At 52.0% G+C, this 25,378-nt stretch overlaps 8 protein-coding genes across 8 annotated transcripts; 5 read left to right on the top strand and 3 right to left on the bottom strand.

The window, feature by feature from the left end:
• Positions 1–1,259: 1,259 nt before the first annotated feature.
• On the top strand, positions 1,260–2,080 carry An02g03790 (hypothetical protein; the record flags this gene model as incomplete). The annotated part of the gene is made up of 2 exons (XM_001399478.1): positions 1,260–1,481; positions 1,592–2,080. The coding sequence occupies 2 exons, from the start codon at positions 1,260–1,262 to the stop codon at positions 2,078–2,080; spliced, it is 711 nt and encodes a 236-aa protein (XP_001399515.1).
• A 1,162-nt stretch (positions 2,081–3,242) lies between these two features.
• An02g03780 (uncharacterized protein) lies at positions 3,243–6,368 on the bottom strand (the record flags this gene model as incomplete). Its single annotated transcript, XM_001399477.3, has 3 exons — positions 3,243–4,361; positions 4,420–6,016; positions 6,091–6,368. The coding sequence occupies 3 exons, from the start codon at positions 6,366–6,368 to the stop codon at positions 3,243–3,245; spliced, it is 2,994 nt and encodes a 997-aa protein (XP_001399514.1).
• Positions 6,369–7,388: 1,020 nt separating this feature from the next.
• On the bottom strand, positions 7,389–9,162 carry An02g03770 (uncharacterized protein; the record flags this gene model as incomplete). The annotated part of the gene is made up of 3 exons (XM_001399476.3): positions 7,389–7,575; positions 7,636–8,879; positions 8,950–9,162. The coding sequence occupies 3 exons, from the start codon at positions 9,160–9,162 to the stop codon at positions 7,389–7,391; spliced, it is 1,644 nt and encodes a 547-aa protein (XP_001399513.1).
• Positions 9,163–9,651: 489 nt separating this feature from the next.
• An02g03760 (uncharacterized protein) lies at positions 9,652–13,048 on the top strand (the record flags this gene model as incomplete). Its single annotated transcript, XM_001399475.3, has 2 exons — positions 9,652–12,831; positions 12,887–13,048. The coding sequence occupies 2 exons, from the start codon at positions 9,652–9,654 to the stop codon at positions 13,046–13,048; spliced, it is 3,342 nt and encodes a 1,113-aa protein (XP_001399512.1).
• Positions 13,049–14,148: 1,100 nt separating this feature from the next.
• An02g03750 (hypothetical protein) lies at positions 14,149–16,118 on the top strand (the record flags this gene model as incomplete). Its single annotated transcript, XM_059746200.1, has 7 exons — positions 14,149–14,248; positions 14,322–14,381; positions 14,521–14,705; positions 15,273–15,446; positions 15,530–15,681; positions 15,717–15,760; positions 15,883–16,118. 7 exons carry the CDS (start codon positions 14,149–14,151, stop codon positions 16,116–16,118), a joined length of 951 nt encoding a protein of 316 aa, XP_059606826.1.
• Positions 16,119–18,336: 2,218 nt separating this feature from the next.
• On the top strand, positions 18,337–21,075 carry An02g03740 (uncharacterized protein; the record flags this gene model as incomplete). The annotated part of the gene is made up of 2 exons (XM_059746199.1): positions 18,337–18,684; positions 18,727–21,075. The coding sequence occupies 2 exons, from the start codon at positions 18,337–18,339 to the stop codon at positions 21,073–21,075; spliced, it is 2,697 nt and encodes an 898-aa protein (XP_059606825.1).
• Positions 21,076–21,348: 273 nt separating this feature from the next.
• On the bottom strand, positions 21,349–23,294 carry An02g03730 (uncharacterized protein; the record flags this gene model as incomplete). Its single annotated transcript, XM_059746198.1, has 7 exons — positions 21,349–21,394; positions 21,466–21,517; positions 21,850–22,102; positions 22,163–22,694; positions 22,750–22,846; positions 22,985–23,070; positions 23,174–23,294. 7 exons carry the CDS (start codon positions 23,292–23,294, stop codon positions 21,351–21,353), a joined length of 1,185 nt encoding a protein of 394 aa, XP_059606824.1.
• A 74-nt stretch (positions 23,295–23,368) lies between these two features.
• Positions 23,369–25,249, top strand: An02g03728 (uncharacterized protein; the record flags this gene model as incomplete). The annotated part of the gene is made up of 2 exons (XM_059746197.1): positions 23,369–23,839; positions 23,942–25,249. 2 exons carry the CDS (start codon positions 23,369–23,371, stop codon positions 25,247–25,249), a joined length of 1,779 nt encoding a protein of 592 aa, XP_059606823.1.
• Positions 25,250–25,378: the final 129 nt, after the last annotated feature.

Here is a 25,378-nt window from a genome sequence, read left to right as displayed (position 1 = left end):
TATAGCCTTAACTCAGGGGTACAGTCCTGTCACGCCCCTAGACACGGGCGCTCAGACTACGCCCATGACGTCGGGTCTTGCAGTGCTTTGCTTTTCCAGCTCAGCTGGAGCTGTGTTTCTGCTGCCTGGCTGGGCTAGGACCCTGTGATGGTGGGAGGAGGAGGGGGTCTAGATAACACACGACCGACCAATCCATCTTCTTCTTTTCATGCTCTTGGTGATAGTAGCTGAGGGTCGCGGTTTCGTTGGGGGCTTCGCTGCTTTCGAATCAGGTAACAGCCATGGGCCGGTTAATATTGAGGGTGTAGCAACCATGAGTCCAGCCCTTTTGGATGCCGAGACCATCTACATACTTCAGACCCCTCCGGAGAATTGTGGTTCGCCATCATTCTAAGGCAGAAGCAGCTTTTGCACCCCACTGCCGGTGGGATAGACAATAAGTACTTACAATATCGTCTCTAATAGTGATGGACACGCCCCAGTGTTAGTGACATTATCATGAGTGGGTGTGATGGGGTAACTGAGGCTGCCTCCAACCTTGCTGTTTATGATGCAAGAACGTGTAAGGTTGTTTCCTCCTATATATGGAAGTAAATAACGTGTGGACATGTGATCTTGGTATAACACTTCTGGTCTAAATCGTGTCTCATTCTAAGGACTAAACTTCCCCCGTAAAAAGGTCCTTGAATATCTTGACAGACCCAAATATGTTAACAATCATCATATTCAATGCCTAGTGTTCGTGAATAATGAGTTGATACCATTCTTCATGCTGCATGATATCTGTGTTGTCTCACTTCCCACCACCGATACTTTGACTCTCCACACCCCGGAGACATGTCCGATATGGTGATATCAGGACATACTGAGCGTCATGACAGTCTCTTCGAATAAACAACCAGCCATGACCTGTCACTTCATTCATCTGACATATCCCATACCAACCACCACCATTCCTCTCTTCTCTTGCCTTATCTTCTCAAAGTATACTCGGTAATATTACCCGATGCGGTCGCGATGATGTCGCGCCTCGATATTCTGCCGCGTCTGCCCGCCTCCCGTCGGCCGAAGCAAAAGTCATTCAGGCATGCTTTTTCACCATTGCGATTAGTCTTGTGCTGTTGAGTGCAGTTCGTTCAGCTGTTGCCGGTGGCTATTCAATTCCTGTAACACAATTGTTCGGGGCTGCGACTGCCCCGGCTGCCCTTTTCCCACCACCCTCTTCTTTCCTCTTTTCTTTCTCTCCATCTCTCACGGCCATGGCTCCCCCGCGGCAGCGGACGACAGCCGCTCAGGATGACTCTCGCTCTGAAGGCTCCAGCACTGCAAGAGAGCATAAAACGACAACGGGCAAGTCTCGCAAGGGTGCTGGCGGAGCAGCTGCAGTGGCCGCTTTGAACAGTCGCGAGGCAAAAGCCTCTGCGATTTCTGCAAACGTCACCAGCGCTCCAGCTGGAGGCGAACAGGACAATTTACCAAAGGTACGCTGCAGTCGGGGTTAACCTGCTCTTTCTTGATTATAGATTCATTATCTTCTCCATATCACTTCTTTTCATACTGTGGTATCATATCTGACATGGATTGGATGTAGATCCCCTGGTCCGACATGCCCCTCGAACTCCTCCATTCCTATCGACATGCCTACAAACTGTCTACCCCAAGCGCGTTCGCCAGCGAATACTCCCACCTGCTACTCTCTCGTGGAATCGGACTCCGATCACCAACTTCTATCGCTGCCCAGAGAGCACACCTAGCCCGCCAGGACCAGACGACGAATGGCTCCCAATCGAGCGCATCCACATCCCGAAAAGCTCTGCAGAGCAATTCCTCCGCTCCGAATGGCGTCAGCACAAGACACAAAGACCGTCCTTCGAATAAAGGCCCAGATACAATTGATACCAAGGGTGCGCTGCATCACATAATTGGTCAGGAAAGGGTATGCAAGAACCAGCTTGCCGTAACAGTGCGCAAACACTTCAACAGCGCCGGTCTTGCGGAACAGGAAGCTATTGCGCGGTTCCTGTACAAAGTCCGTGAAGAAGGCAGAGGACGACACTTCCGTCTCAGGTTCCAGCCATAGTTCCTACACCACTCCTTCTATGACTTCGCCTCTCCCTTCTATCACCTACCTCCGAACCCGGAAGAATCATCCCGGACCTGCGGATAGCTCGTGAGCATAGCCTCGGTTCATTGTGCTTCTGGCCTTGAGCACAATCTTTGGCGGGCCCGGGTTTGAATCTGCCCCAGAACTCTACGCGCTCTATTCTACCTACTCTTCACCCTCGAAACATCCCTCCTTTCACCGGTCATCGGGCATCCTAGTTCCTTTACCTTTTCATGATACCCATTGGTGCTAACTCAGATAAGTACTTCTTTCTTACTCCTTTTGATTGTTTCCTCTGTTATTCTGGTCTGTCCCCGAGAGGTCATTGCTTGCTGTATGTTACCTTTGAGCCTTATCTGCTTCCAAGCTTCTGCCATGTCGGCTATATTGTATGCCGCATTAGACCTTCGCCATCAGTGCACTGCTCCTTTTCCTTCTTTGGCTCATATACTTGTACATTATCACTCGGAAATCGGAGATATCGGCGTTTTTATCTTCCTCATGTCTTTGTTTAGAGATCAATGGCAATAATATACCTACTCTGGTTCAGTCGTCCTTCTTCACTCGTACTGGTTTATACTATATATATCTCGGTAACCGTACTCGTATTACACCAAATACCAATCATTGAGACATGCATGACTAAATCATCCAATCGCCATTTTCTTCTCCCTCTGTCTTAGCACTTCACCTACACTCACTATATACATTTCACTCCATTCCATTCGACAGTTGGTCCTTCCACTTTCCCAAAAAACCCCCCGAACTGAACCACAGAACAACACAGGACAGGCAGCAGCAACAGCAAGAATAGATAAACCACTAATACTAGCTCAATAAATAAAAAGGAGGAGAAAAGAAGAGAGAAAAGGAAGACCAAATGACGACTGACAAGCACAAAGCAAACAACTCTTCAGAGAAAGTGGGGGTAGACTTGAAACAAGAAGAAGAAATACTGCGGGGAGAAAAACGCCAAAATGCATAACGTAAAAACGTGTCCATTCCATAATGAAAAGAATTCTATCATACTTTCATATCATGACCCTACCCTGCTTCCATTGCCAACTGTTCATACCATTCCATTCCATCCCCGTGGTTCTCATCCGTGCATGCATGGGAAGTTATTAGTTAGTTGATTTCATTTCCATGCATTCAGGCCAGCCCAGGGGTCATTGCCGGACGCGGATGTCGATTGGGGTTGAGACTGCGAGGGAGCTTTGTGGTGCTGGGATGTGCCGTAGGGTCTACTTTGTGCGTAGCCGCCAGGACCGGATGGGTATGGCCCCGTCGTGGAGGGGTAAGTGGTCTGCTGGGGACGGGGCGGCGGAGGAGGTGGAACATAGCCCTGGGGCATGAAGGAAGATGGAGCTGCTGGCGGGGTGGGCCCGGCGTAGCTGAATGGAGTAGGGGTGGACGTGTAGAAGTTAGGCGGGGGTGAGACGGCCGGAGGGATGGGATAGGCCATTGGGTTGTAGCCCTCTGAGAGAGGCGCTGCTGCGCCTTGTTGGAAGGTCTGTCCTGGGACGTAGGAAACGCCCGGTGCCTGGCCCATGTACTGTCCGTAGGGGGCAGGGGAATGGGAGATAGGGATGCCGTGCGGCTGTCCGCCGACATTGGGAGGATACCGTGGGGACATCTTCGGTGAAGATATGGCGGGGTTGGGATATGCGGGCGTCTGAATGGCAGGAGGAGGGGACTTGACCTTGGATGGCGCGGTTGTTGTGGAGGAAGGAGTAGACGATGTCTTGGGTTCCGTAGACAGGCGCTCCATTAGCTGTCGTAGCTTCTCGCGTTCGCGGTCTTCCTGCTCAGTGGCATTGCTTGCCTTCTCCCGCTCGATTTGGCCCAGTAGCTGGGCACCTTCGGATCGTCGGTTGTTGATAAAAGTCTCGACGTTCTTCTTCAGACTGTCTACGGTTTCGGTCATCTCCTTGTAAAAGGTCTGGGCCTGTGCCGTTCCCGACAAGAGACCATTGAATGCATCGTAAATCTTCTTGTATCGGGACATCACCGTGTTGCGTTGACGGGTGATGGTTTCGTACTTCGATTGCTCGGCACGCACTCGTTTGTCCTGCAGTAGATCACCGTATATCTTCGTAAGCTCCTTCATCAGCGAGGCCTGCTTGTGGTTGGCCTGGAGGAGTCGATTCTGATGCGGACGGAATTTCTCCAGCTCCGCTTCGAAAAGCTGACTTTCCTGTCCTGCAATGGTTTTCTTGTTGAGTATCAAAACGTTGGAGATGTCGTCGTTGTGAACCTGTTTGTGGGCCATTAGTCTTGCAGAGCAATGTGCTCAAGCTGTCACATGGACGTACCTTATCCTTCAGGTCTTTCAAGACCTGAGCCCGTTCTCTCTTGACCAGATTCAATTTTTTCAATATAGCCTCGACCCTTGCGATTTGCTCTGACACGGAAGAGCTGCCTTCGTCGTAGACATCATCAATCAAACTTCCTTCTGCCGTTGATGCGTAAGGGCTACCAAGCCCATTTTTACCCTTGCTCTGCTTGGAGCCAGCTTTGATCATGGCACGCTGGAAGAGTACTTCAGCCTCGTCTGTTTCACCTGCAGATCGCATCTCATCGAAGTCTGCCTCATACTGCCGCAATGTAGACAAGAGTTGAGAGTCGCTGGCACTTGCTTCATTGATGGTGTCTCGGTAGGTTCGAATGTCGCCGCGTAGTGTAGTGTTTAGCCTGGCGCTGGGCTGCTGGCTCCAGTCCGCTCCGTATTTGGAGCGCATCTTTTCGCATACACTCTCCTCCAGGTCCAATTGCTTGGAGCACTGGTCTAGCTGCGCGAGAATCTCCACCTTGCGATCCTGTAGCCCATCAAAGGCCTTGATAAATGGTTGATGACCCGCGAGCTCCTGGCACCATCGTCGAAATTCATCATCCACAGTCACCTCCTGGTCCATCCCGCCTTTGAGGATATTCAGGCTGCCCGGAAGTTTCAGATAATCAAGACTGGCAGCCATTTCCCCATTTGCTGTCTCAACTTTCTCCGTTTCCGCACGGATCAGCTTGGCTTTCTCTTCATCATAGAGACTGGCCGTTTCTGTGACAGACATGGGCACCAGCTTCTGGAAGATATCTGGGCCGATTATACGTTGAATATCTTGGCCTTGATAGAGCTCGCTGACAGGAATTGCCTTTGCTGCAGGCAGCTTCGCAACAGCTGACAAACCCGCCTCACTGGGAATGGGTTGGTGATAGATAAAGTCGTTGTCCTTCATGAATACGGTAAGCTTGGCCTGGACATTGGCAAGATGATACTTGATGATATCGAGGAGATTCGTGCCCGATTCGGAGCTCAAATTGGCATTTGGAGAGACCGATGAGGGGAAGGACTTGGCCCATCCTAGTGCTGCTGTTGAATTCTTCTCTGCCAGCTGCAGCCGGGCAATGGCGACACCGTGTGATCCGCTTTCGCTGTCCGTCAAAGCTTGGTAGTAGGATGCCACAGAGGCCATGTGCGCCGCCTTGGCCTGCACGACGATTGTCCACACTTTGTCAAAAACTCCCTTTACGAACTCCTGCATTCCCTCGGCGGCCTGAGAGTACAGATAGGCGGACTGGCTTGCAAGTTTTGCGAGCAAACCGGCCTTCTTATTGTCCGCGATCTGCTTCTCCAGAAATACTTCTTGGCCTTGAGCGAGGGTGATGTTGATCAGAGCTTTGACAGTTTCCCGGTTTAAGTCGGTAGACGGCGCGTGGAGGAAATTCTCATTGATATATGTGAACATGCCAGCGGATGCCTGAAAAGAGTGATACGCGGTTTTGAGACCGGTATCTTCAGCGCGATTCTGGTTTGCCGCGTGGCATGACAGAACGGCGGAGATGTTGAAGATGATCGATGCTTTCTCGAATGCCAAGGAGTATTGCGAAGTGGGCTTCTGGGTAAAGGCATCATACCTGTATGAGGGATTGAGGCATTAGCAGACTTGAATGATGTGGTAGGAACAGGAGAAGACAAGGGTTTGTAATACCAAGTGAAGGAGATCTTGATATGGTTCTCATCGACCGGAAACCTCAGGTCCAAGAGCTCCAGCTGTCCATAATACCGATACAACAGGTCGCGGCCTGTCGCACTATCCTTCCCCGCGCCCCTCATGTCCTGGCGCAAGCGGTTGAGGGTCGCGCATTCTGAACTGTAGCGATCGGGGTCTTCACCGTAGCTCTGACGGATGTAGTCCTTGAGGGGTCGAATCCAATCGATCTCGTTGGTCTGCTTGAGCGGACACGAAATCATGGGCGATTGAACCATCTTGTTGCTCGGGAGGAGCGGGGAGCTCCCATCCAAAGGCGGAGAGACAGGCGGGCCCGAGGTCGAGCAGGGAAGTCAGAGCAGGGCGGACAAGGGCGAAGTCGCAGTGTTTCGAGGGGGGAGAGTTTTCGGGGATGGCACTGTGGGGTAACGAAGGTAGGCGATGCTTAGTCGTTCAACCCTGCGAGAATTGTGGTGGCCGGTGGTGGTAAGGATTGATAGATAGATTAGTCGCAGGGTCACTAGCAAGTCTAGTCGTCCCCGAGGCAGCCTAACAGTAGTTCCGTCGTTAGCTCGACGATGATGACGGAAGTGGGGAGCCCAGCAACAGAGGAGCGAGGGAGGCGGGAGGGAATTGCGTGGTGTAGTTGCTCGGAGAGGAGATTAGGCTTTACTTGACAGGCTCCAATGAGAGACGAATGACGGATCTTACCTGCTGGGTGATAGAATCAGGCAGAAAGGAGTGGAGTGGAGTGGGAGTTGGTTGGTGGTGGTTGACTGAAGGTGATTGTGACGAGTTGCGGATGGGGGCGAGGAGTGTGCTGTGATGGGACGGATTCTAACCGCCGGCCGTGACGGCCAAAAAGGCAGCAATGTGGCATGCCTGAATCAATACTTTCTCTCACTTTCTAACTCCGACGCATTCTGCAATTTAGTCTCCACCAGTCAATGCTCTGGGATCCTTCTGACATTTGGACGATCGAAACTCTGAATTGATTACTTGTTTGGAGAAGAGAAGAGGAGAATGTCTTGGAGCGCTAACTCTAATCGTACACAACATACATACACACATCATCCTGAGAAAGTCTCTCTATAAACAACCCAACGTCACGAATGAAACAATTGAACGGATACAGGCGAATCGAATTATCCCAACATGCAGAATGGCACCAGAACCCCCAATCTCGCCGGCGCTATGATATTTTCCCGTAAACATAATTACACAGTAAGGAAACGAAGGTGTTTCGAAGGAGTATCCAGAAATTGTCGATTATACACATGTTCGTCGGGGTACTCCTTTTAGCTGGAGCCGGACTTCTTCTCATCGTCGGATTTGTTGCTGTCGCTGCGGTCCTTCTTGCCTGACTCGCTACCCGAGCCTTCCGATCCCGATTGTTTCGAGTGGTTCATGAGCTTGTGCCAGGCCGATTTAAGGAATCCCTCGTTCTTGGAAGAATCGGAGGTGGCGCCGGAGTCAGGAGTTGATCTGCTTGTCTGTCAGCAACACTGTAGAAGGAATCAAACCCAGGAACGGTGCAATACTCACCCATCCTTGGGGATGTCCATGATGCGTCTGGCCGTCTTGTCACCCATTTCATCCGCTAGAACCTCGAGGATTGTCCGCTGGTTGCTAGTCAAATACTTCGGCATGGCAACCTTGAACTCAACCTTCAAGTCACCGGTAGGAGTGAAGGCTCTAGAACGGCCACTGAGTTTCTTCATGCCCATGCCCGAGAGAGTAATGCGGTCACCCGTGCCGGTACCCGTTCCAACCTTGACCTTGACCTCGCCGTCCAAAGTCGGGACCGTCACCTCACCGCCAAGCAGAGCAGTGGTGAGAGGAATAGAGGCTGTGTAGAGAATATCGGAGCCGGAGCGGCTGAAGCGGTGATCGGGGGAGACCCGAATGGAGACGTACAAGTCACCACGCTGCGTACGGGAGCCAGGGGCTGCTGCGGTGCCCGTAGGAGGGGCGTCACCTTCTCCGGACACTCTCAGACGCATGCCATCCTCGACACCGCCGGGGATGTCGACCTGGACAGTCTTGCGATCTCTGACCACACCACTTCCTTTACACCCGCCACATTCGGATCCGCGGGGAACAGTCATTCCCGCACCTCCACAGGCATCGCAGGTAGCCGCAACTTGGAATCCTCCCTGCATGAAGTGTACCCGGGTGCCAGAACCGTTGCACTGACGGCATTGCGTTCGTTTAGCACCCTTCTTCAGTCCATCTCCATCACAGGTGCCACACTCCTTCAGGGGAGTGATGACTATATCCTTGGAAGTACCCTTCGCAGCTTCCATGAAGGAAATGTTGGTCTGAACCTCGATATCTTCGCCAACCAAGATCTCCTGGAACGGGCTTCGGCGTCCTCGACCCGCACGGCGAGCGCCGCCGGTAAATGCGCCGAACAAGTCTTCGAAGTTGATGTCACCCGAGAATCCTCCAGGGAATCCACCACCAAATCCTCCACCGAAGCCGTGGAAACCACCGGCGCCGGCAAATGGGTTACCGCCACTGGGATCGAAGCCGCCGTTCTGGTCAAAAGCAGCTGAGCCGAATCGGTCGAAATTCTCGCGCTTCTTCGGATCGGATAGAAGTTCGTAGGCCGACTGAGCTTCCGCAAACTTTTCCTTGGCGCCAGGGTCTTTGTTGGTATCCGGGTGGTATTTCTTGGCCATTCCATAGTAAGCTTTCTTGATGTCGCCTGCAGAAGCACCCTTGTCGACTCCTAAAACTTTATACGGGTCAGACATGGCTCCAAGAGGAGCGGTCGTATGGAAAACCTGCGGGCGGGAATGGGAACTTAGTCACAGCCCGGACATCTCTCCATGGGATATTGTAGATAATACCTACCCTTGACGACAGGAATGCCGGACTGTTCTTGCTACGAACACCATCCCGCAGGCGCTGGCTTGTTGGAGAAGCAGCCGACACATGATAAGTCCGAACTGTGGTGGATGATCGGACACTGGCGGCCGGGTTCTGCTTGGAGCATTGTCGCGAAGTCCGCAGTAAACGAGCGGGAATAGCCGCGGCTTTGGGCATTGCGGCGGAAGCAGCACTCATCGTGAGTAGCAGAGGAGCATCCAACGGGAAGATAAAGAGAGACGATGAGAAAGGGAACGAAGGAGAAGGGCAGAGAAGCGAGATTTGGAAACCGACGAAGCTGATTCGAGCAGAAGCCGGCGACCTTTTAGTTTTGAGACTCGCTCGACCGCCTCCTGATGGGGAAGACGCTTGGAAGCTTCGAGTCGCTCGCCTCGAAAAAGTTTCCCGACCGGAACATCGTTAGTCCGCGGACTGCGATGATGAAAGCCTGCTTCGGTAATCAAGCACTCGACCGACTTGACCGAAGTGAACTGATCTCCCCCTCGACCTCATTGTTCCCATTGAGCCATCACCTTCCTCTCCTTTAGTCTTCGTTGGGATTTCTCTTTCAGTAAGCTTCCGAGCTACTGGCTTGTATTATATTTATTCTCCATCCCTCTCCTTCCCACTCACCTGCCTCTTTGCCGCCTCGTTTCCATCCGCATCTACATTAGTAAAGCTACTAGCATGCTCCGCGGCCAGACTCTCCCCTGGAGAGCCGCGCTCCAACAAGTCTCGCGTCCTTTCATCCCTCGACCTCTACTTGCTCCCTCAAGATACAATGTCACCGCCCGATCGATACTAAATGCGTCGCGACTTCACCGCTCCCTCCCGACCTCCCGCGCTTTCTCCTCGAGCTCCATCCGGCGGAGAGAGAAGCCCCCACCCGGCGACGAAAAGGACGACCCTGCTCAGAAGGAACAGAAAGACGCAAACGAAGAGAAGGATGTTGAACGTGCTCCAGACGCCCGACGCAAGGCCGCTGATCCCTCTGGCAAGCAGGGATCGTCACACGAACCCGGAGCTCCGACATCGGGCTTTGCACGGCGGAAGGAGAAGGCGGGCGCGGACAAGGAGCAACGTGGCCTGGAGGAAGACTCGAAGAAGGATGGTAATGCAGTAGAAGGCAAGGGGAACTCCTCTGATACCCCATCCCCTATACCTGTCAATGGTGGCTCCGACTCGAGGCCTAGTGGCGCGAATAATGGTGGCAACGAGGATGGCGGCAAGAAGGGCAAGAAGGGCTCCGGCGAGAAGGCCTTGCAGAAGCCATCGGTTCCCGAAGTGTATCCTCAGGTGATGGCAATTCCGATCGCTAAGCGACCGTTATTCCCGGGCTTCTACAAAGCAATCACCATCCGAGACCCGAATGTAGCCGCCGCCATACAAGACATGATGAAGCGGGGACAACCCTACGTGGGTGCCTTCTTGTTCAAGGATGAGAATGCAGATGGCGATGTGATTGAGAACCTCGATGATGTCTATGATGTTGGTGTCTTTGCTCAGATCACTGCCGCATACCCTCTCCGGGGCGAAGCGAGTGGGGTCACCGCCGTTCTCTATCCTCACCGTCGTATCAAGGTCTCTTCGCTGCTTCCGCCTAGCGATGCTGCCAAGGCTGGTACAACTGATGAGAAGACATCGGAACGCCGTGGAGATGTTGTTGCCAGTTTTGAGGAGGGCACTGCCGAACTCGCTCCTAAGGACCATTATGAACCCACTTCTTTCCTGCGGAAGTATCCCGTCAGCTTGGTCAATGTGGAGAACCTTGCGGAGGAACCCTACGATAAGAAGAGTGCTATCATCCGCGCTGTCACCAGTGAAATTGTCAACGTTTGCAAGGAAATCGCGAGCCTGAACCCGTTGTTCCGCGACCAGATTTCTGCGTTCTACACCGATCAGTTCCCCGGTAATTTGAGCGACGAGCCTGCCAAGTTGGCGGACTTTGCCGCCGCCGTCTCTGCAGGAGAGCTCAACGAAATGCAAGAAGTCTTGGAATTGATGAACATTGAGGAGCGACTTCCCAAGGCCTTGGTGGTGCTGAAGAAGGAGCTTATGAACGCGCAACTCCAATCCAAGATCTCCAAGGACGTGGAAGCTAAGATTCAGAAGCGACAGCGTGAATACTGGTTGATGGAACAGATGAAGGGCATCAAACGGGAGTTGGGCATTGAGTCCGATGGCAAAGATAAGTTGGTCGAGAAGTTCAAGGAGAAGGCAGAGAAGCTTGCTATGCCGGACGCCGTCAAGAAGGTGTTCGACGAGGAGCTCAACAAGTTGGCCCACCTGGAGCCTGCTGCCTCTGAGTTTAATGTCACCCGCAACTACCTGGACTGGCTGACTCAGATCCCTTGGGGACAGAAGAGCGTGGAGAACTTCGGTATTCAGCATGCGGTGAAGGTCCTGGATGAAGACCATTATGGTCTCAAGGATGTCAAAGACCGTATTCTGGAGTTCATCGCTGTGGGCAAGCTGCGTGGTACCGTTGAGGGCAAGATCCTATGTCTGGTCGGACCGCCTGGTGTGGGAAAGACCAGTATTGGAAAGTCCATCGCACGGGCATTGAACAGACAGTATTACCGCTTCTCCGTTGGAGGCTTGACCGACGTCGCCGAGATCAAGGGACACCGTAGGACCTATGTGGGTGCTCTTCCTGGACGCATCATCCAGGCTCTCAAGAAGTGCCAGACCGAGAACCCCCTTATTCTGATCGACGAAATCGACAAGATTGGCCGCGGGCACCAGGGAGACCCGTCTTCTGCGCTGCTTGAGTTGCTTGACCCCGAACAGAATTCGTCGTTCCTGGACCACTACATGGATGTTCCGGTGGATCTCTCCAAGGTTCTCTTCGTTTGCACTGCAAACGTGACTGACACGATTCCTCGGCCACTCTTGGACCGAATGGAGCTCATCGAGTTGTCGGGATATGTTGCCGATGAGAAGATGGCCATCGCTCAGCGGTATCTCGCCCCTGCTGCTCGGGAGCTTACCGGTCTGAAGGAGGTTGATGTTAATTTGACGGAGGAAGCCGTTGAGGAACTCATCAAGTCCTACTGCCGTGAAAGTGGTGTTCGGAACCTGAAGAAGCAAATCGAGAAAGTTTATCGTAAGGCGGCATACAAGATCGTTCGGGATCTCGGCGAAGATGTGCTCGCAGAAGAGAAGGCTCTGACAGATGAGGGTAAGGCCGTCCAGGAGGAGTCGCAGAAGGAGACTGAATCTCCCGACTCAAAATCTCCTGTCGACCCGGAGAAGTCCACGACGGAAACGCCTCGCGTTGCACTGAAGGTTCCGGAAAGTGTGCAGCTCAGTATCGGCAAAGACAGCCTTACTGACTATGTTGGACCTCCCATCTTCACAGCTGACCGCCTCTACGACACCTTCCCGCCTGGCGTGACCATGGGACTTGCCTGGACTAGCATGGGAGGTGCTGCTCTGTACGTCGAATCGATCCTGGAGAACGCCTTGACGCCTCAGTCCCGACCGGGTATCGACATCACCGGTAACCTGCAGAACGTGATGAAAGAATCTAGCCAAATTGCCTACTCATTTGCCAAGTCGGTCATGGCGAAGCAGTTCCCTGAGAATCGATTCTTTGAGAAGGCTAAGCTGCACATGCATTGCCCCGAGGGTGCCGTACCCAAGGACGGCCCCTCTGCTGGTATTACCATGGCAACATCTCTGCTGTCCCTGGCTTTGAACCACCCACTCGACCCGACCATCGCCATGACGGGAGAACTGACCGTGACCGGAAAAGTTTTGCGCATTGGAGGTTTGCGGGAGAAGACCGTTGCTGCTCGCCGTGCTGGTGCTAAGAAGATCGTTTTCCCCGCGGACAACATGTCCGACTGGCTGGAGCTGCCTGAGGTGAGTGGTGATTAACTGTTTGGGAGTGTCTGACAAAGCTAACTTGCAATCACAGAACATCAAGGAGGGCATCGAGGGCCATGCAGTAGGCTGGTACTCTGAGGTGTTCGATCTCCTCTTTACCGACTTGGACAAGGGTGCTGCCAATCACGTCTGGCAGAAACAGCTGGCTGAGAAGCCTGAGAAGAAATCCAACGAAGTAGAGGAAGACGAGTGAATTACGCCACCAGTCCTCACGCCTTGATGACATACTGTTCTCCAGCTCACGCCGGGGATTGTTTATTTTCTTTCTGGTCACGTGCAAGGCGTTATCCTGTGGAAAGCATGGTTCGGAGTTGTTTTCATTTTCTTGTCACTTTCCTTCTTTGGTTTAAAGATTCACTTCGGGGCAATTCGCCCTTCGCTTCGAGTTGTGGGCCCTACCACAACACTGGGTGGAAGTTGATGTTCGCCTAGACCGGCTGTTTAACAGTCTTGATACTGGACTATGACGAACTGCAATACTGAAGCCTCGCACTCACTCCGCTCTGAGAAAAGAAGATGTTTGGAATGGTTCATGAGACCGGCTGTGTATCCTTGTTGGATCATGTAATAAGCCGGTCTGAAGGAGAGGATAGAGCTCTGACTACAGTGTTGCCTGACGCTGTTGTCAGATTTGCTAATGGACAATATCACATCTTGTATATGTATATACCTAGGCTTTGTCTTTGTTTCTTGTAATAGAGGCTACGTTGCCCAAGTCCCGTTCCCTCCAAACAGCCAAACCATGGCTTGGCATCTATGCTCCCGTCCAGCTTAGGTGTAAGATTGCCTCTTCACCTCACAGAAATCTGTAACCAAAGGTGAATGCCACTCAGTATGATCTACTGGCCCTGAAGAAGTGGTGCATTTTACTCGCTCTAAACGTCCTGTCAACCAAGCTGGTTCCGGATCTTTGTTTGCGCTCGTTGGTAGCCTTTCCAGATCATGGTGATATTGATGGAGACTTCATATCTATGCAGCATGTATATTTCCTAGATACCTACAATCATACCTAACAATCCTAGTATTCGAAGAAATGCAAAAGTATTTGTAATTCAACTCACATTCACGCGTCCTATTCGCTTAATGACACAGGAAACATCTCATTCACAGCGGCGTAAGTCACGGGATGTCTTTCTCTCAATCTATAAAGCGCCTTCAGGATCATTGTATGCTTTTCCGACTTCTCTCTCCTCTCCTTCCCGTCACTCACATACTCTGCACGCATCGTTGACCTGCGCCTTTCATTTATTGTCACCCAAAACAAAACAACCGCTACCCTCATTGTCAATCACGATGCAGTTCAATATCCTCTGCGTCTTGACCCTCCTTGTCGCCTTCGTGGCCTCCGCGGCTGTTCCTGAGGCCGCTCCCGATGTCACCAGCACATATGGAAGTATGCAGTTCGCCTTTCTTCTGATGCTGTTCATATAGAAAGACAAGATTGCTAACAAAGCTTTCTGTATAAGCCTGGTTCGATGTTGAAGACTTCGATGTGACTAATTTCAAATTGGCTACTCGCGATGAAGGTTTGTGCCTCTCTGTCTCTGTTGATATGGCATCCCTTTTTCAAACAGGCAATAACTAAACCCTTCCTCTGAACACAGACGAGTCCAATTCTGAATTGGCCAATGAAGATGACGACGGAACCATGGAAATTCAGGACAGAAGATGCCATCGTCGTTGCCGCGTTGACTCTCATTGCTGCCATACTGATCAATGCGCGCTGGGCTCCTGCATGGGGCCTGGAAGGTGGCCTTAAGTGTGATACATGCATCCTTGTCGACAGTATGCTTGGCGATATTCTGATTTTTGTTCAGTTATCTGGTGCATATCATGAGTTTGTGCTTGATGTATGGTGGTGAAGAAGCAAGCTCTAGGCAGTCGACATGGTTGTTTTCATCTCGGTGGTGTTGTGTTTTCTCTTCATATTTGCCAATCTTCTCAGCTTAGTCCATGATACTGAGTGGCTCTTCTGTTTCACTTATGTCACTTCAACTCTCATATCTCTTTTGTTGTCTATGAGCTGTTGTTTGCCGAACAGGGCAATCGTCACTGTGGACTGTTCTGTTGTCACCTGCTGCGCGGGACGACATAAGGAACGGACTATGGAGACTTGAGAGCCTAGTTCTAGCAATCTCCACGCTTGCATTTCACTTACTTGATAGCATTCTGGCAATCCTAATCATTTAACACTTACTCAAGAAGAATCTTGGCCGGCATGGCCCAGAATCCCCCTAGCATAACCCACTATATCCAACACCGGCACCAACACCGACATCTACCTTACGATCAAGTGTAGATATTGATCCGTCTGAAGGACTACTAACAGCGTACTATCACATATGCATATCCCGTATACTAACGACTAGGATTGTAGATATCGCACCAATGATCATGGAACCTTATCCGTCCTATAGGAGGAAGCTATCTATCCGACCTACATGTCACTACAACTGCTACTTACGTCCGGACTCGTCAAGACCCCCTTCTCCACTGGGTCCCCCAGGCTTTGCCCCGGATTGGATGCAAGCAGGGAGCTAGTTGGGAGAAAGACCACGACAACGGATCTGACAGGCTGGATGAAGATGGGAGTGTGTCATTCGGACTTCCTGGCTATGCCATCCGGGAATCTCCGCATGGGTCGGTTGTCTGGTTTAATCTGACTTTTTAGTAGATCAGCATGAGCGGTAGTAGTGATGATGAGAATGATGATGGTGATGATGTATGTCCCATTGCTGAGGTAATGAAGGACAAGAGTTCTCAAGATTTTATTCACGAAGTCATCATCTTAAAGTTCACTGAGGTCATCGATGAGACTATGAAATAGTATGTTTGGTCTATTATAACTGACTGTCTATTAGTATACACTGGGCTTTGGCACAGTTGTACAGAACATGCATACCATGTCAGTAGGCAGTGCAGCGGGCCTGCATACAGTCCCATCCCCATGCCATCATCTTCTCCGAAGCAGGCTCAACCACGACAACAACGGTCTGTCAATCTAGCAACTACTACTACCAGTACTAGTAACCGCAGTTATGCTGTTTACTGCCACAGGAGAAAAAAGGGGAGAGAAAAAAATGGTGATGTTTTACGCTACAAGGTGGAGGATAGTGATTGGTCGCATCATCCTGAGGTGTTGTTCCTTCGATCTGAATGGGAGCATCACTTTGAAAAAGCAAAGTTTAACCGCGGGGATAGCTACCTACTACAGACTAGGTAATATCTATGAGGACCCGAAGAGGGTCTTGGTGCAGCGATGAAGGATGTACTACTACTAGGAATGAGGTCCTCCAGGGACTTCTCACTTATCTTTGTTGGATTATTGGATCCAGGTGTACTACTTCACTTCGCGCCCCTCCCTCTTCCCTTGTCTTTCCCCTCCTCCTCCATGGCAACCTGGGTATGCACTTGATCGGGAGAGGGGGGGGGGACCTGGCAGACGATTGTTTGTACAGCGTGGCCTTGCCTGGTGTTGTTGTGTTTGCGGATCCAGCGATACGCTCGGGTAAACCAAAAAATTCACATCTGGGAGAGCCTAGTGATGAGGTGATGGGTGGATTTTTGGGGGAGAGGGGGGCTCCGTCGGTGATAGTGATGAGGGTTAGTAGGAGACGATCGGAGACGAAGACCCGGCCAGCTCAGTCGGAGAATAGATATTACTACTGTAGGCTACTGCTAAGGAGTACCAGAGTAGTAGGAGTAAGTTGGATCGAGGGGAGAAAGACAGGAACGAACGGGGAGGGCTTCGAGAAGAAAGTTGGGCTGTGCGTCTGCAGTAGTGGATGCCGTGAGATGAATCGAGTAGTGCTCCAGCCTGCTTGCTGTAAATTTGAAGAAATCAAGGCGTTATCCGAGGCGATAGCGATTATTGTAGAGTTTACAACTCGGTTCCCGGTTATTTCCTAACGGATGACTGTTTTGAGTTCCTTAGGAGGATTGATTCCCGATCGGAGTTCTTCTCCCCCAATATCTAACTGTCTCCCAACGGGAATATACGTACTACTAAGTTACCAAGTGACTCTCTGACTAACTAAACTAACTACGAACGATGCTCGTCTCATCTTTAATTATTCTTCCTACTTATCCATCAGGCACTCACTGTCAGGCCGCCGTGCATTTCCACTGGCTCAAAGCCGGCGGCTGTGATTGCGGTTCCAGATTCGCTGTCTCGCCATGGCCAGAGACCGACTAGACTCTCCATAGTAGACACAGCAGCGGATTAGTAGTATTTCGCATCATCCTTCGTGCTTTAGTCGGTTTGGGATTTCCATTGGTTTGAGTATTATTTTCCTACGCAAGGATCCGATTGTGCGTTCGCCGTTTCTTCCATCGGTCTTCCATTGGGCCTGTTCCATTCTGGCCCAGTCCTGCCAATCTCTTTTCCTCGTTTTCTCTCTTGCTCTCTCTCTCTCTCTCTCTATCACTCTCTTGGGACGACTAGTCTAACTCCGTACTTGCTTGCTATTCATCCCATCTCCATCCTCTCGCATCTTCCCTCTCTCACTCTCTCACTTTCACTCTCACTTTCTCTTTCTCGCCTCTTTCCACATCACTGCGTGTCTCGTGGGCGGTGAATTCACCAACACTTTCCTCGCCTCCTCTTCACCAACCTCTCCCAACTGGTCTCCATCTCCTCTCTACCACCCCATTTATGGATCAACTGATCGACTGGCTGCGATACTGATCCAATCCTCGGCCTCTCCTTTCCTGTTCCTTCAGCCCAACCAGCCTTGCAGCCGGGTGACACCTACTACCAATTTAGTCGGTCTACTATCGACTCATCCTCGCCCCCATTCGTCGTATTCCTCTTCCTCGTCATCCTTATTTGTCCTGCGTCTCTCTATGCTCTCTCTATCCCACTGCATTGTCACTCCCTCTGCCTTTGATCCCCATTAGTAGCAACCTGACAACAACAGTAACAACAACACCACCACCACCATTATCTCCACTTCCCCAGGTCATAAGAACAAGATCAAATTACATCCCCAACCATCATATCGTCACAGTGCGCCCAGTGGGACTCGGTTTGACTGGGCAAAGCAGTGCCTGGACAACACAAACTCGGGTTCTCACCGACTTCTTCAGGGAGATTCATTTCTATTTATTTATATCATTGAATCCGATTTTAAAGTTTTTTTTCCCTTTTATTTTTTTCTCTTTCGTTCACTTGATTTTTTTCTATTGCTTATTGGTCTACTTCAGCACAGTTTCTCATTTTTTGCTTTTTTGCTTTTGATTTCCTGCTTTCTTTTTCCTTTCCCCTTTGTTCGTCTCATTTACAGGGCTTAAATCTAATACCCATAATTATCTCTGTTATTTCCTTTTCCTCTTCGTCAGACCTGTGAGGACCTCGCACAGGGTTACAGTCACTGCTGACCACAAGGATATCGTCGCAATTCTTATGGACATCGCCATCCCATTACCCTCGGGTGTTCCAGTCGTTCTCCGTACGACAATTTAGCGACCGTGTCGATCCGTATGGCCATCTCCATTGCCGACAGTTCCTGTAGCCCGACGAGGTCGCTCGGTCTGTTGTTGGACCCGGAGAAGGTTGACCTTCCCCGTCCCAAGCAGAGCATGTGGCATCGCCTGGGCCTTCGCAGGTGGCTGGGCCGCGATGATCGAGATTTCTCCTCACATTCCCCCGCTGGCGACGCTGCCCCCACCGCAAATAAACCCAATTCTCCAGCCGCCCACAATGAGCATAATGGTAATCACAACAGTAACAACAACCATAACCCACCCCCCAGCGGCAAGAATAACAACAAACCGCACCACAGCCACAACAAACCCCACGACAATCTCAAGCGTCGCCTGTCCAGAAAGGTAGGAGTCGGTCTGCCGCGAGCCACTACCTTCAAACGACAGAATTCCGAGCGGCGAGACAATCTATCGCCCCTAGAACCCGAGCCCCGTCGTGCAGTGTCCGCCGACCGTCGTCGCGCCGTGAGCTCCCACCGGTCCAGATCCCCACCGCCCACCGTGGACCCCAGACTGTCCGCTCCCGAGGTTCAGTGGCGCGAAGACCCGAGCGAGACCACGGTCGAGCGACTGCCTGAAGCGAATGAGGACAGCGACTTTCTCTCGGAATGGAACCCCTGTCCTGACGTGGCGGAAGCTCCCGAGGAGCTACCGGACGATACGCTCGAGATGGAACTGGAAAAGCGTTGGATTTTGAACCTGAGCATGCATTTTCGGGATCGCTCGGAGCGAGAAAAGTTTTTCGTCACATATGCTGAGACTCCAACTCGGTGGCGGAGAGTCACTATATCTTGCGATTACCGTGGTGCGCCCCCGGATTCCTTGGAACAAGACCTGAGGGAATTGCGATATCAGCGAGACAAGTGTGCCCGAATCTACGAGTCGATCCGCGAGTCGCTGTCGGAGATTCAATTTTACGACACAGTCACGAATCTGAAACTAGAAACTCGAGACGGCCGCCTGCATGTGCACGTTACGGAGGATGTCAACGAAATCATTCCCTATCCGCCGGTTTCTTGCATCGGACATTTGCCACAAGCACGACTGGTCCCAGAGAACCAGCTTCATTTCGATGCGCATCTATCCGGCTTCGTCTACAACGTCCAGCTGGATGGCAAGGCATACATCAAGAAAGAGATTCCTGGACCCGATACAGTAGACGAGTTTCTGTATGAGATCAACGCGCTTCATGCCTTACAGGGCACCCCTTATGTTGTTAGAGTAGAGGGGATCGTGGTCGATGACTTGCAGCAGGTGGTCAAGGGGCTCCTCATAAGCTTTGCAGAGAAGGGAGCGTTGGTCGACATTCTCTATGAGAACCGTGGCATGATTGCCTGGGAGCGGCGGGAACGCTGGGCCAGGCAGATCGTCCACGGTCTTTGTGAGATCCACGAAGCCGGCTACGTACAAGGAGACTTTACGCTTTCCAATATTGTTGTGGATGCCGATGACAATGCCAAAATCATTGATATCAATCGCCGGGGCTGTCCGGTAGGATGGGAACCTCCTGAGATTGCGGCAAAAATCGAGAGTAACCAGCGAATATCGATGTATATCGGGGTGAAGACGGATCTGTTTCAGCTGGGCATGACACTGTGGGCTCTGGCAATGGAAGAAGATGAACCAGAACGACAGCCCCGTCCTCTAATGATTGGACCGGATGCACGGGTGCCGGACTACTACCGTAGGTTGGTCTCTATTTGTTTGAGTGCGTCCCCCCGACACCGGCTGTCGGCCAAGGAACTTCTGGGCTTCTTTCCCCGCAATATGTGGATGACCGAGCAGTCGTTTCCTCCGATACGTCCTGCCCAGACAGGCCTCGGCGTCGCCTTACAGAATGGGGCTTTGCCACTGTACGATCCTCGAGCGGCTTTTCTGTATCACCACACGCAGCCTGTTGTCAATGGGGCATCTTTCGACACTCAATTATCGTTGGATGATACATATTCATTACAGCATGATGGCAGTGACTTTGCTTCTTCTCCAGATCGAGAACAGTACATAATGTCCAGGGAGCAGCAAGCTGGGGTGACTAGGACTGCGGGCCACGAATTGCTCGAAAGGGAGCCACTACCTGCAGCCCAACACAGAGTGAACGCAGTCACATACTTACCAGTGGCCAATGGAGTATTGCCTCAGACAACTCTGAGAGACTCTCATGCAGTACACAATACCGATCCAAGTTACGTGGAGGACGAGCCTGACTTGGTCGCCAACGCCCATCCTCCTTATCGGCGAGGATCGATGGACGGTGCAGTTGATCGGATACCCGGTGAAGCGATTCATTTGCCGAGAGAACATGCCGGTGCTGGGGGCCACCTACCACCCTCATTGAATCGCTATTCATCCAACAATCTCTCGGAAATGGGAAGGTCCCAGGAATCTCCGATGTCATCAGCAGATACTCAATCCACGGATTTGTGCCCTGCTCACTTGACGGACCTGGGACAGGCCATGATTGACGACCAACATTGGCCGATGGAAGCGCCGTCGCGTTCTGTTTCCTCACTTCTTCACTCGATACTACCGATTAACCCTGCAGCCAATGTTGCCGACCAGAAAATGATAGACTCGGAAGCAGACCGGTTCTCCCATCTGAGTATGAAATCCACCCTGGGATATTCTCACCAGGGCCTTCAAGAACCCACGACCTATTTGAGCGATTCTCATTTACCTATCAACCCAGCATTTACTGAAAGCGCCATTGGCGTCCATATGACAGGAAGGGAGTGTTGAGCCATTGCAGGACGTGCCACTTGTTCATAGTAGTCACCCATGCCTCTAAAGTCATAAGGGACCGAACAGTGCAACCCCTGCGAATTTCCACTGTACAGTTAGTTCTTTTGAAGCGTTGCTCTACGGAGTATTCAGCGGGCATCACGGCGAATTCGGAGTTGGATGATTTCGGGGGTTGCTTTTCTTTCGTCTTTCTATTATCTTTGGTTTGATCTACTACACGCTGATCATCCCCCCAAAAGCCCTCATGCAGGTTTTCACTACTGCAGTTGCGGTTACAGTCTCGGGAACCCATATGCTACCAGAGCAGTGGGGATATTTCTGGACATGGCGTTTTGTTTTTCTGTTTTCTTGACTGCTTCTACCTACCTACCTACCCACTAACGACTTACGACCGGCTGGATATTGTGACTTTTTGACCTTGCGCCGTTCCCATATTGTACACTGGTTTGTTAATACTATTCTAAGCAGCAACTGTATTAATCTGAAAGGATGACCTATTTGATTCGGCCGCGAACGAAACGATGGGTACATAGATATTAACATCTAGCATCTCTTCCCATCTAAATCATATATCGTAGCAAGTAGTGTGCAACTGTAAAACTCTACTCTTCTCTTCGTACATACATTCATCATCATCGTTATCATCATCAACCATCCTCTAAATACCGACCCCCTCAACACCTAATCCACCCGCCCCAACCACTCCTCCAAACTCCTCTGCCACGCCCGCCCCCCATCACCACCCAACCCCCGACCAATCAAAACGATCTTACATTGCGTCTTCCCATCTGCGGGCTCCGAGTCCCTAATCTCAAAAACGTCCCGCACCGCCTGAATAATCTTCGTCGACCCATCACTCAGCACAAGGATGCCCTTTAACCGGTGGATATCGAATCCCGTAGGCCCGGATACCTCCGCTGCGAGCGGCATCGTGGAGTCCCACAGGACGGATTGAAGCCAGGTGTCGACACGGGCTACTTGGGCTGGGGTGATGGGGGGTGTGGTGAGAGCGATGGTTGAGATGGACTGTGAGTTGTGTTAAATAAATCCCTTCACCATACGTCTCTGAAACTGGAGGGGTAATACCGGATCCATATGACTATGTCCCTTCTGGGCGAAATCCAAGCTATCCAAATGATCATACGCATGCAGATCAAGCACCACGCCCTCTATCTTCGGCGTCTTGCTATGATCCGTGATGTGGATTTTAGCTGCGCTGTTGATGGCCGTCACGCGGTCTTGGACTATTGCTAGTTCGTCGGATGTTACTAGGTCTGCTTTGTTGATGATGATTACGTCCGCGTGCGAGATTTGCATGTGTGCCATGGAGAGGACGGGGCCGGTGTGGGTGTGCGTGTGGGAGTTCTCGGATTCAGCTTCTGCTCCGTGGCTGGAGACGGTTTCTTCGGGAGTGGGCTCGTCTAGTAGATGCAGGATGTTTTTGGCGTCGACGAGAGTGACGATTCCGTCCAGGTAGATGCTGCTTCCTAGGTTGTCGTCCACCCAGAAGATTGGGGCAATGTTTCCTGGGTCGGCAAGCCCGGTCGTTTCAAGCAGGATGTAGTCGAAGGCGCCGCGGCGTTCCATTAGGGATTCGATGGCCATGACGCCGTTGTCTCTGCTCTTGTATTAGTTGTGTGTGTGCTAGATAAGGGTGGGTGATGGGGATGTACTTGACAGAGCAGCAGATGCAGCCATTGCCAACTTCCATCCATTCGGTCACTTCTTGACCGTCTTGGTTGACGGTTAGCGGTTTCTCGATGTCGGTTGCTGGGTGGGTGTTAATTTGGGTTTGTTTATATAGTGGAAAGGGCGAGAATGTATGGGTTGTTTTCTCTTACAGTCCCCGAATTCTACATTATCTTAGCAATCTAATAGTTCTTGTTCTATGGAGTGGTGGTCACTCACCGTTCATGATCACGGCAATCTTCTTGCCATGCTTCTCGGTGAGGATATAGTTGAGGAGAGTGGTCTTGCCGGCTCCCAGATAGCCTGACACGAGGAAATGTTAGTTAGTGTGGATCTACGGGAGATTTTTCTTTTCTGCTGCTGGTCTACAATGAGATCGATCTGCATGTGTGGCATCACATCATACCAGTCACAAGCGTGATGGGCACGCGGTTCTGAGGCGGCGTGTCTAGTGACGTCGATGGCGGGGCCACATCGGGGGCGGTCGAGATGTCAACCAGCTGGGGTGGGGCATCGTCGTCGTCCATACTGAACGCTGTGTTTTTCAAGCTGGGGAGAAAGTTGACCGGAGTATAAACTAGAACAGTTAGGATGCAGATGAATGCTAAGATGGAGAAAGTCGGGGAATGACGTTACCCCAACAGGAACGCTAGGGCTTAGGGCACCGGCAGTCATTTGGCAGCAATGCAAACCAGACAATCGCGGCCAATCCCCATCCGGCCAGCTCCATCTTATCTCCTCATTTCAGCTCGTTGTTGATCCGCTCGTCTCCAATTCCTTCCGTCTCTCCTTTACATCCCTCCCGTTCTTTCTCTTCTTTATTTCTATTTTCACTCATTTGAGCCCTTTGCGAATCCTCTCGCTATGGCTACTGCGGGAGTCTCGCAGGCTACCTCTCCACGCCTGCCTAGTCCGCCCCCGTTTACGGAGGTCCAGATTGGGCCCAAGTCACCCTCGGTCGGCGAGTCTCTCGACCACGAGACGGAGCAATTGCTGGGCGCTTCACAAACCTCGGAGGATGGCTCTACCCGGAGGATTCGTCCGGGTACTAGAGCTGGGGATATGGCCGTTGGTCCGCCTCTGATTCCTCTCTCTCAGGTACGGTTTTTGTAAACAAGGCACAGTTGTCTCCGAGTCCTAGCTCCGCTGACCCAGCCACCCCTTTCTGCGATAGCTCGATTCCCCCTTCCAACTCCAAGAACACCTCAAGGCTCTCTACAACCATTACACACGGCCCGAAGGCACTGATACAGTAGTTCCTATCAGTCGGGATGTCGCCATGCAGCTCGCGGAACCTCCGGACGGCGTCGACCGGTCGCTATGGCTCTACGAACTGTGTCGCTTCCTGACCATGAAAGTCAACAACCTCATCATCGCCTTCTTCGCCGATTCCCCTCCCTGCTCCTCCCAGACTTGCCCCGAAATGCGTGCATCCGAATGGCAGTACCTCTGTGCCGTTCACGATCCGCCCAAATCCTGCTGCGCCATCGACTATTGCTGCCATACTCTCGATTGGGCCACGAATATCCTTACGTCGCCTAAATACTTTCCTAGCCGACTGACTCTCGGTTCGGAGACGGGCGGCGGCGCTCAGGCCAGCATGAGACATCTGACCAACATCTTCCGACGGCTGTATCGCATCTTTGCGCACGCCTGGTTCCAGCACCGAGAGGTGTTCTGGCAGGTAGAGGGACACGATGGGCTGTATATCTTCTTCAAGACGGTCTGCGACATGTACAGTCTCATTCCGGAAGATAATTACACGGTTCCTGCGGAGGCGGAGGGTGTCGATGTTCAGCAGCCGGCGGCGCCGGAGCACACGGACAATCGTCGGATGACGATCTTGCGCAAGGAGAACGAGCCGTTATCGCTGGAGAGTATTGAGCCGGCGTCGATCAGCACGGGAGCGACCACGAGGCGTCACAAGAATAGCCCGTCGATCAGCTCGAGCGTGACGACCATCAACGAGGGCGCCGAGGACGACGAGCAGCAGCCGCGGCAGCAGGCTGTAGCGGCGGCAACGGCTGCGGTTGCAGCTGCGAATGCCGCAGCGGCTGCTTCCTCGACGCCTGCCCCTGCCCCTACGCCTGCCCCTGCACCGAAGGAGGCCGAGCCAACGCCATCCGTCGAGGAGCAGCAGAGGCCGGAGCCGGAGCCGCAGCCGGAGCCGGAGCAATCCATCGAAGACAATGGATCTAAGGTCACCGTCTCAGAGGTCCACGCCGATGATGACGAAGCTACGCAGGACTCGACAGAGAAGCCGGAGGAGAAGTCAGAGGAAAAGCCAGAGACAGCCGAGGCCGAGGCCGAGGTCGAGCCCAAGACTGAGGTGGAAGCTGAGGCTGAAGAGCCGGCCAAACCTGAAGGCGAAGCGCCTGCAGAGGCGGAGGCGAAGCCCGAGGTAGAGGCAGAAGTAAAACAACCGAGCGAGCAAATTAGCGAACAGGAAGCGCCAGCGCAGGAAGCAGCGCAAGAGGCGTAGCGACGAGCAGATTCCTTTCTACTGATTTCTTTTTCTGATATGATACATGATGGCGTGTGTCGATACCACGGTTGTAATATGTGAGCATGTTTGTGAGGAGGGCTCTGATGTAATATACGAGCGAGTAAT

Source organism: Aspergillus niger, assembly GCF_000002855.4.
Source record: "Aspergillus niger supercontig An02".
NCBI lineage: Eukaryota > Fungi > Ascomycota > Eurotiomycetes > Eurotiales > Aspergillaceae > Aspergillus > Aspergillus niger.
The sequence above is the reverse complement of the archived record's forward strand: the minus strand, read 5'-3'. Positions and strand labels throughout refer to the sequence as shown.